Source organism: Maniola hyperantus, chromosome 23, assembly GCF_902806685.2.
Source record: "Maniola hyperantus chromosome 23, iAphHyp1.2, whole genome shotgun sequence".
Classification (NCBI taxonomy): Eukaryota; Metazoa; Arthropoda; class Insecta; order Lepidoptera; family Nymphalidae; genus Maniola; species Maniola hyperantus.
Window position 1 is genome coordinate 2,961,880 of NC_048558.1, and position 11,191 is coordinate 2,973,070.

Below are 11,191 nucleotides of genomic sequence, written 5' to 3' on the forward strand. Positions count from 1 at the left end.
CTCTTTCTTTTTCCGGGATGAAAAGTGCCCTATATGTATCCTTCTCCGTTGCGTATACAAGCAAGTTTTCTCTTTACATAACAGGGTCAGTTCTAGCCTACTTTTAGCCTATACAATAGCGTCCGGGTGCAATCAATACCCTACATCGATGCCTGGCGCGCCTTCTAGTAGGCGTGCGATCAAAATGGAATAAACACTAAGAGCCCTCGCCCACGGCGACTTTTTGTAGCGATACAGTAGCGATGCTGTCGCGCTTCCGCATCGATACAGTCGCGAAGCGGTCGCTAGCTGTGTGCCCTCGCCCACGGTCTTAGATTCAGTCGCGATGCAAACGCGATACTGTCGCGCTTCTGTCTCGATGCAAACGAGAAAAAAATGTTGCACTGATGCTTGGTTCTCCATTCATGCGCCACCCTCCCTCCGTTCTTTCCCCGATGTCGTCCAACACGGTCGCGCGTTTGCATCGATACAGTAGCGCGTTGCTAATCCGACTAACACGCGTTAGTAGTGATGCTGGCGTGTGTTTAGTAAACGCGCGACAGCATCGCTACAAAAAGTCGCCATGGGCGAGGGCTCTTACAGTTATATTTTCACCAGTGATAAAAAATTAATGGTCTAAGCCCATATCACTGGCGCAGGGCGTATTGAGAGTGCGCTCGGTCCGTTGGTTCGTTGCGACGTGATTGAAGGACGAACCAACATTCAAACGCACTTTCGCATGTATAATATGAGTACCTAGTGAAGTAGTGATATGTAATGACAGCAGTTTACCCAAATAACGTTTCAAGTACACGAAGTGCAGTGGCGCGCGACGCTTCAGTAACCCGGTTACCTGCAGTTACGTTACTTTACACTGTTTGGGCAACTTACCTATACCTAAAGCCCAATTTACGCTGGGTCAGTTACTAAGTACATCATCATCATCATCAACCGATAGACGTCCACTGCTGGACATAGGTCTCTTGTAGGAATTTCCACACGCCACGGTCTTGTGCAGCCTGAATCCTGCGGCTTCCTGTGACTCGTCTGATGTCGTCCCCCTGCCTCATACCCTAATTGCCATTTCGACCTGTCGCGAACTGTATGTAGGTGTTTAAAAATCCCGTGGGAACTCTTTTATTTGGCACAAAAAGTAGTCTATGTCTGTTGCTAGGATGCAAGCTATCTCTGTAAGTTAGTCAAAATCGGTTTAACGGATAGACCATTGATTTACAACCGTTTGATTTTCCGGGATAAAACGTATCCTTTGTCACTCTCCACTATAATATACCCATTAAAATCATAATCATCTTTAACTATACCCATGCAAAAAATCAAGTCGATCCGTTGCTCCGTTGCGAAGTGATTGAAGGACAAACCAACAAACAACCAAACTTTCGCATTTATACCTATATGGGAATTGAAGTGATGTTTCAAGAAACTGGAAAAACAAAAGTAATACGTCGATCTATATTTTTTATTTATACTCGTTATTACATAGTGTAGGTACATTGACAAATTATATACAATTACATAATATTATTATGTTTCATATTACCTCTTAGGAAATTTTGTTGTCTTAGCTAAATTCACAATTATTTTTTTCAAACGTTTTGCTTGATAACCAAATTACCTACTGAGTTTTTCCAGCGCCTTTTCATGGCTTTCAAAATGATGCCATGCAAAGATGGATTTTGATGAAATTTTGTATCTTAACAACATAGGTTTATTTTTATGCTTTAAATGGCCATACTATATTTTTGTCATATTTATTATATTTATTATGAAGTACATATTCACACCCTTCTCACTCTGAGAGGAGACCTGCTCTGTTCTGCTCTCTTTTGCTTTCTCTATCTTCTCTCTAGTGCTCTGTAGTGAGCCGGCGAAGGGTTGATCATGATGATTAGGACACATCACATAAATCCCATCAAAATCAGTCAATCAATACGTTACGATGATTACAATAGAATACAATTTGCGCGCAAAAATATAATTTTTTTCGCTAATTAAATAAATCGTCATCGAACTAATTGTGAGAACGCTTTCATATTATTTTGACTTGGTTACATACATGTACGCGACATTTCGAGATGGCAATCGGGGTGGGGACGCCCCGCACAGCCGCACAGCCCCCGCACTAACCCGGTGCGGGATAGCGCGGATGACGTGTGGGTGTACGGGGCGTCCCCCGCCTCATACCCCGATCGCTATCTCGACCTGTCGCGTAGTATCCTACATTCCCGATTGAAATTAATTCGCGTCCTCAGAATACAGAACAATGTGTATTCGGAATTCGCATCCGACATCTTGTGCGGGATTTGTATGTTCAACCAAATTGTCAGGGTTACGTACCAGAAGGGTTCCAACATGACCCCTATTAATTAGTCTGCGCTGTCCGTCCGTCCGTCTGTCAGTCAGCGGGCTCTATCTCGTGAACTGTAAAAGGTACAGAGATGAAATTTTCACAAAATATGAAATATTTCTATTGCCGTTATAACAACAAATAATAAAAATGTCAAAGTGGCCACCATGAAAAAAAGTGTTATTTCTTGTACGATGGTAGGTACGGACCCCTTTGTGTGCAAGTTCAACGCGTACCTGCTTGATTTTTACATATTTAGCCTTTTTTACATATTAAATTTTTGTTACAATAGTTTTTTTGTCCCGATAAAATATAGCGTGCTTAAAATAAATTAAATTAGAATTTAACTATGTAAACAATTATAGCAATAATGAGAAATATTTTTCTTATAAAAATATGAGTAACAATATTATAAATTAGGTACCTATAATAAATAATATCAGTCACATAAATAAAGGTGTAGACAAACTACTGCGTTTTATTCCTCAGCAACAGAAGGTGACTGGTGAACTTTTTTTTGACCCTACCTGGGACCCGAACCCGGAACCTCTCGATCCACAGCCGAAAAAACTAGTCACTAAACCAAGGCATTTAATACAAATACATCACAAAACAGTTTGTGTTTGTATCTTTTCGACATTCGTTAATATCGCTTGCCCAATAAAAAACCCGAACGAAATCCTGTACAAACCCTACCTATTAGCCTTTTCATCAGGGATGCTCGTAAACATAGCAAGGAATGTAAGTGAAACCTACCTATTACCATAGATTAGCTTATTGAACCCTTTTTATGAGATACAGCTTTTATAAGTTAAAAGTCCTGCATTAGCGCTGCACTGCACGACGCGCCTTGCTCCATATAAACTACTAGCTTATGCTTGCGACTTCGTCCGCGTGGACTACACAAATTTCAAACCTCTATTTCACCCCCTTAGGGGTTGAATTTTCAAAAATCATTTCTTAGCAGATGCCTACGTCATAATAGCTATCTGCATGTCAAATTTCAGCCCGATTCGTCCAGTAGTTTGAGCTGTGCATTGATAGATCAGTCAGTCAGTCACCTTTTCCTTTTATATAGGTATATAGATATTTTCCACGCCGCATCGCGTAGTTGTCTGCCGCGTCGCTCAAGTGCGCTTGCTCCACACACACTCATAATACAAACTAAATTTGCCGCGCGCGCCGCGCCGCGTCGCGCAGCTGAAGTACGTTGGGACCTTTAAGCTATGAAAATGAACCTATTGGCAAGTTTAAAATACATCCCTCGCAACGGATCCTGTCACATCCGTGGTGAAAAGGCAGCTTTAGACTCATACTACAAATATTTATTGTATCTCATAATATTATCTTCTATGGAAAATCTAGCAAAAACTCCCGCTACAAGATTAGGTATATTGAAGTTGAAATGTTAAGTTGTCTCCAACTGCCGCTTTCAGCAACATGTGCTCATAATTCTTCACTTTATTTTACACAGTCAATGAGGAATTCCGCAAGCGAATTTCCTGTTTCCACGCGCAGAATTTCCGCGAGATTTGTCCTCAGCCTAAGATTGTTTAATTGTTTGAAGTAAAATGCGTACAAAATGAGTTTTCACGCGCCATGAGAACTCACTCGCCATTTTAACTCTATGTGTCAACTGTCATATCAAAAGTATAGGTACGGTTCACCTTTAAAATAAGAACTTAAATCGTACTTTTGACATGACAGTTGACACAAAGTTAAAATGGCGGTTGAGTTCTCATTTTATATGCATAAGTAACATGTTATGGGATACAATAAATGGTGTTATGATGACAAGTCTTAAAGCTCTTTCCGTTGCCTCAAGCCTCCGCTCGGGTTGGTCGTGTCTCACTCCGCCATGTTGGTTTTCACGTCCCCACAGCTGAGGGTGTTGGGTTCTAGGGACGGCAGGGCGGCCGGCGTTGGGCGCAGCTTGGCTGAACTCAGCTCGTTGCTTTGCACCCACAGTTCCAGCTGGAAAAAGAGAGAAAGTATTTCCAAAAACAGATTCCGATACTAGTCGCCAAACGATTTAAATATCTTGGTACTAATTATTAAGATACTAGATGATGTCCGCGACTTCGTCCGCGTGGATTTAGGTTTTTTTAAATCCCGTGGGAACTCTTTAATTTCCCGGGATAAAAAGTAGCCTATGTAAAAGTAGCCCGGGGAAGGCCCGGGAAGCTAGCAGACAGACATACAGACAGACACACTTTTGCATGTATAATATTAGTATGTCTGTAAGTCTTTCTGTTAAGCTCGAACCAATTATTTAGGTACTAACTATATTATTATAGCTCTTGAACTACTTCTTGAAGCTGCAACATCAAGAGTCTATAGATACTGCATGTGCCTTCAGAATTATTGGAGCAATACGTCTTAACTGAGAAATTTTCTCTAGTAAAAAGGTATGGTTCCTAACATAACTTAGTTAACTTAGTTAAAAATAAAAAATAAAATTACTTAATAAGATGCATCTTCAACCAAAAAATAACACCGATCTCTACCACCAAAAAAACAATGCGCGTGGCCGCCATTTTAGTGACGTCAGCACTAGACTGAGGTTTGGAGCTGATGAGTGATGGTATATTTTTATTCCGCCTGACGTCAAAATGGCGTCATTTAGATGTTAATGAGATATGGTTCCAGCGCAATCATGCACAGCACCACTGCGTGGATGAAGCCACCCAGTCCAATGAACTCATGCTCCATAAAGAATGTCCCCCCAAAAACACAACCAGCTCAATCCTATCACGCAAGATTATACCCTACCTTCTCTATAATAATGGTGAGAATCGAAAACAATATCCTCACCTCAGACGGCATCTTCTCCGGTGCAGGTTTGCAAGTCCCAGCGCAATGCAGCTGTAACAGCAGCTCAGCGATCGCAGCCACTGAAGTATCAATGATCCTTTGCCGGCACAACGCCACTGCGTGGACGAAGCCACCCGGCCCGATGAACTCGTGCTCCATGAAGAATGTCTTCTCGTCCCAGTAGATTGCCTGAAAGTATGAGATATGAGGTAGAATGCGAGTAGAACTCAGAAGACTATTGGGAATTATTTAGACGTCAACAAATAAATTCAAGAGGCAATTTTATGACATTTGTGTATTATCATGTGCTTTTAATAAAATATATAGACAAGTATACAGAATTAAGGATAAAATAGATATCTGGCTATTAAAAAAAAATTAGAAAAATCATCCTACCTATACAAAAACGGTACCATTTTTATAACCTACCTACATACCTACGTCTTCACGATTTATAACATCATTATTTTCCATTGATTTTATGAATGTAACTAATTATCGTTATCAATCATCGGAAGTCTATAGCAAAAGATAAAATTATCTACTTTAGGCTGGTATGTACTAGATAGATCTACTGAAATTCTGAAATTTAACATCCGGTTTATTCTAGTTTTGTGATATTAATTAATTTGAAACTTTAATAAGTATACATAGGTATACCTAACTACAGGATTATTATTGCTTACCTTAGGAAAAAATATTGTTTAATTAATCGTTATTAATTAAATAAAAGTAGATCATTTAATTTAATTACTAGGAACTGACTTTGGCTGAGCTCGGATGGAATTTCTGAAAACCATTTCTTATAGTCTATCTAGGTTATAGCTACATAATAGAGAACTAGATGATGCCCGCGACTTCATCTGCGTGGATTTAGGTTTTTAAAAATCCCGTGGGAACTCTTTGATTTTCAGGGTTTTACTTTTAAAAGTAGCCTATGTCCTTCCTCGAGATGCAAGCTGTCTATGTAAGTACCTAGTACTTAGATGGCGCCTAATGTAGCGTTCATATTTACGTATTTTGTTAATGACTTTGGGGGTATTTAGTAAAATAAGAAGGAGATCCGTAGGAGAACTAGAGTAACCAATATAGCTCAACGGGTTGCGAAGCTGAAGTGGCAATGGGCAGGGCACATAGTACGTACAACAGATAGACGTTGGGGTCCCAAGGTGCTGGAATGGCAACCTTGCACCGGAAGACGCAGTGTTGGAAGACCCCCCACTAGATGGACGGACGACATCAGACGAGTCGCAGGGAGCAGCTGGATTCAGGCGGCGCAAGAAGATGTCGTGTGGAAGTTCCTACAAGAGACCTATGTCAAGCATTGGACGTCTATCGGCTGATAAGTATTTTTTTTTAAATATTAGCCATATTAAATGACTAATATTCCCCATTCCTCTCCAACTAAGCGTCAAGCCATACTATTATATTATATTCTGTGGTCAAGCTTGTGAGGAGTAGGTACGACAATAGTGCAACAGGCGGGGTTTGAACCGTCGACCTTTCGGTTTTCAGTCCACTCCTTTACCCGTTGAGATGGCTCTAAAGTTAGGAGTTACATACCTTAGAAGTAATAGTAAACTTGGTGAAAGGCTTCAAGTATCGTCTGTAGCGGATGGTAGTGGCGGCCTGCAGGACCGCCCCGCCCGCCGCTTTGATATTCGCGTAGAGGCCAGTCCGTTCGTAGTAGTCCGCCCTCGCAAAGTCCAGCTCTCGAAGATATCGTGCGTTGTTCATGTGGTAGAGTAGCGTGTCTATATCGTTGAGGAGGCACCACGCTAGGGGGTTAGAGAAAGAAAGTCTTATTGAATTAGTTAAATACATACATACCACCCTACCGGCAAAGCCGTGCCGCCAAGCGATTTAGCGTTCCGGTACGATGCCGTGTAGAAACCAAAGGGGTATGGGTTTAATAAAAACTGCCATACCCCTTCCAGGTTAGCCCGCTATCATCTTAGACTGCATCATCACTTACCACCAGGTGAGATTGCAGTCAAGGGCTAACTTGTATCTGAATTAAAAAAAAAAAAAAAAAACAAACATAACCCCATACAAGGTTTTGCCCGTAATGACCTCGCTGGGCAGCTAGGTTAACAATTTAGGTTATACTAGTAAGGAACCCCAAAAATAAAGTTAAAAAACCGGCTAAGTGCAAGTCAGACTCGCGCCCCGAGGGCTCTGTATTCAGTCGTATTTTTTCGACATTTTGCACGATAAAACAAACTATGATCACAGAATATATAATAGTTCTAACGTACTATGAAGCATAAAAATAAATAAAAATCTGTTTTAGAATGTAAAAGTAACGCCCTGTCATATGATACCCCACTTGGTATATAGTTATCTAACATTGAAAATTGAAAATACTAATATTTGTTCATGAACACATTTTAATTTCATTTTTTTTGTGATGTAGCCACAAATTCACGGTTTTCGGATTTATTCCTTTACTTGTGCTATAAGACCTACCTATCTACCTTTCAAGATTCTAGGTGAACGGGAAGTACACTATAGGTTTTCTTGACAGACACGACGGACAGACAGACAACAAAGTGATTCTATAAGGGTTCCGTTTTTCTTTTTGAGGTACGGAATTCTAAAAAACTACTTACATTCAACTTCAGTGGTGTCCAGTATACAAGTCTTCTTCCTGAAATACCTCGCCTTGGCCACGGTGTAGAACATCCTCGCGAAGTAAGCCACGTCCAGGGTTCCGTACAGGAAGAGCGTGCCCGCCGCCACCATGGCGCCCCAGCCCGGGACGCACACCGTCCACATGGTGCTCGCTGGAGGTAAGTGCGAATTATACCTAGAAGGAATAACAATTGGGTATTTGACTACATCAGTACCCTTATTATAAATGCGAAAGTGTGTTTGTTTGTTGGTTTATTGGTTTACTAGCTGATGCCCGCGACTTCTGGTGGAATTATTTTTTTAAAAAATCCCATAGGAACTCTTTGTTTTTCCGGGATAAAAAGTAGCCTATGTCACTCTCCAGGTCTTTATCATACCCACCACCCACATACCCATACAAAAAATTATGTCAATCCGTTGCATCGTTGCGACGTGATTGAAGGACAAACCAACAAACCAACAAACCAACAAACAGACACACTTTCGCATTTATAATAAGGGTACTGATTGGTTGAACCCTCGTTGCGCGACCCTGACTCGCACTTAGCCGGTTTTTAGGGTTCCGTACCTCAAAAGGAAAAACGGAACCCTTATAGGATCACTTTGTTGTCTGTCTGTCTGTCTGTCTGTCAAGAAACCTACAGGGTACTTCCCGTTGACCTAGAATCATGAAATTTGGCAGGTAGGTGGGTCTTATAGCTGGCTTTAGGGGAAAACCGTGAATTTAGGGTTAGATCACACAAAAAAAAAAATTGTGGTCATGAACTAATAATAAGGCTTTTAATATTCGAAGTAAGATAACTATATCAAGTGTGGTATCATATGAAATGGCTTTACCTGTGCATTCTAAAACAGATTTTTATTTATTTTTATGCATCATAGTTTTTGAATTATCGTGCAAAATGTCGAAAAAATAGGACTGTAGTACGGAACCCACAGTGTGCGAGCCTGACTCGCACTTAGCCGGGTTTTTATTAAACCCATACCCCTTTGGTTTCTACACGGCATCGTACCAGAAAGTTAAATAGTCTCAGAGTGAGAAGGGTTTTGGGCATAGTCTACCACGCTGGCCATGTGCGGATTGGTTCCCTCACCGTTAAAGCAAGTGATACATACTAAAAACGCACATAACTCCGAAAAGTTAGAGGTGCGTGCCCGGGATCGAACCGCCGACCTCCGATTAGGAGGTGGACTTAAAAAAATATATATTGGTAACTATAAGCATCTAGCCATACCTACTTATTCTTTTTATTTTTATTCAGATACAAGTTAGCAGTTGACTGCAATCTCACCTGGTGGTACGTGATGATGCAGTCTAAGATGGTAGCGGCTAGCGGGCTAACGGTACGGCTTTGCCAGTAGGGTGGTAATTAGCCACGGTCGAAGCCTCCCACCAGACACACACTTACCTAGTGACCAGTTGATAAAATATTATGGTTGGCACCTACCTAATCCAAGGAACGATCACCTCAATACCTTATGTTTTACCCGACTGCGGCGAAGCCCAAAGGAGGGTTTTGTGTTTTTGAATGTAAAATTTTGACCAATAAAAAAACTCACCAATTTACTCGAAGCCGGCATCGGCATTTGGGAACTAAAACATTGCACCACAAAAATAATATTAGAAGAATAATAAACTATTTAAACACTAATGTTTGTCCTAAATAAAATTCGTTTAAAAATAAAAACGTCGATGCGGCGGCGAAGAGTTTTCACTGACAAAATCATGACATTTTGGTCAATGCGCGCGCATCCTAATCGATACGTGATTCGTATGTTCCACTGTGGCCACTGACCTCTTCTTAAACAAGTAAGTACACTGGAGCTGCGATTGCCGACCTCTTTTTGAAGTAACTTGGTACACAGTGTCAAAGCGAAGACTATTTGACATGAAATGTAAATTTTTATTCCCGGTACGCTCAGTTTCCTTGTAACAAAACATCGAGGCATCACCAACTCTGGCAGACTGTGCTGGTAGACCTATCAAATGTTATCGTCTACATTTGACGCTTGATAGGCTATGAAGCAAGCTATGAAGCTATGCTATGAAGCGACTAGGTATCTTTCATTCCACATCACTTCATCTAAGCTCCTAGCCTTATATTTGACAGATGACATTTCAGGATCAAACCGAGAGTTTCCTCACTCTCTAGAGAGTGAACATTCTGTCAGTGGGACACTTCGAATCAGCACAAAAAACTGACATTTTGTAAGGCACACCCATCGACATAGGAATACATAATAGGTGTGCTACGTAGTAGTACATACCTAAACTAGCGGCACGCTATGATGGCCGGTTTGACGTTTGTCCGCTCATGAAGTTCCGTATTAATTGATAACGACTTTGAAGGAAATAATTGTATTACTTTATTGACGATAGTGATGTGCAGAGATTCATAAATTTTATCGAATGTAGTTTTAGGTTTAGGACTCAAAATTTATTTATTAAATTGATTTCTTAAATGTATACAAGTGTAGAAAAATCAGTTTGCACCATTTAAGGGGTGAATGTACTTGTGAATATGAACAATTTTCACTATGTGGACAAACCTCTGAAATCGCAAAAAAATATCAATAAATTTTTAAAAATGGAATCTAATACGATCGTCACATAGGATCGCTGGCTAGCACAACTACTACCTCCGGCAAACTCGCGTCAATGCTCAATGCAAAACAAAGCAGTTTCGAATTGACGTTGCTTCGAAAAGTATAAACTGTCAGTGCAATGCGATTGTGATATAGTTTTGACCTGGCTTTGGATTTCAAATATTGATACTGCATTACTGTTGACCCTTGCTCGTTAATTTGGACTCTGTTCAAGCCCTTTGTTGTGGATTTCGTCGATATGACCGAACGTACGCAGAGAACTGTTCTAAATAGTCAGACACGTGAGTTCCTAATACGCCTTCGTAACTATTTCGATCGTGAAGCTCAAAATGGAGGGCCAATTTTACCTATAACGTCAGTGGTTGAACGCGTAGCTGATGCGCTTAATATTGGACAACGAACTGTTAGACGGATAACTAAAAAAAAATATGGCGAGACTGGCACAGAAGAAAATAAACTTCACACACCAAAAAAGAGAAAACGAGCAAAACCAGTCGTAGGCATCGATAGCTTTGATGCCGATGCTATCCGAAGACATGTTTACGGCTACTATTTACAGAAGGAGTATCCAACAAGAAAAAAGTTGGTGCATTCACTGAAGGAAGCTGGATTATTCTTCGGTGGGGAAAGTTCTTTAACGAAGATTTTGAAGACCATTGGATTTCGATACAAAAAATGTAACAAACGCAAAATATTGATGGAAAGATTTGATATAGCGATGGCAAGGTATACTTTTTTACGGCAAGTGAAAGAAATCAAAAATTGGCAAAATGTTGTGTTCTTGGATGAAAC

General features: G+C 40.6%; 1 protein-coding gene across 1 annotated transcript; it reads right to left on the minus strand.

Moving 5' to 3' along the window:
* Positions 1–1,435: 1,435 nt before the first annotated feature.
* LOC117993293 (protein THEM6-like) lies at positions 1,436–9,516 on the minus strand. Its single transcript, XM_034981075.2, has 5 exons — positions 9,353–9,516; positions 7,771–7,967; positions 6,722–6,936; positions 5,159–5,347; positions 1,436–4,318 (listed from the first exon to the last, which is right to left on the minus strand). The coding sequence occupies exons 2-5, from the start codon at positions 7,934–7,936 to the stop codon at positions 4,193–4,195; spliced, it is 696 nt and encodes a 231-aa protein (XP_034836966.1). The 5' UTR covers positions 7,937–7,967; positions 9,353–9,516; the 3' UTR covers positions 1,436–4,192.
* Between the last annotated feature and the right edge of the window lie 1,675 nt (positions 9,517–11,191).

Bases quoted from the DNA above. Each gene is read 5' to 3' on its own strand.
- LOC117993293 (XM_034981075.2), bottom strand. From the start codon at position 7,936: ATGTGGACGGTGTGCGTCCCGGGCTGGGGCGCCATGGTGGCGGCGGGC. The intron at 6,937-7,770 runs GTAAGTAGTTTT...CTAACCCCCTAG, and splicing joins GGACACCACTGAAGTTGAAT to CGTGGTGCCTCCTCAACGAT. The intron at 4,319-5,158 runs GTGAGGATATTG...CTCTTTTTCCAG, and splicing joins CGGAGAAGATGCCGTCTGAG to CTGGAACTGTGGGTGCAAAG.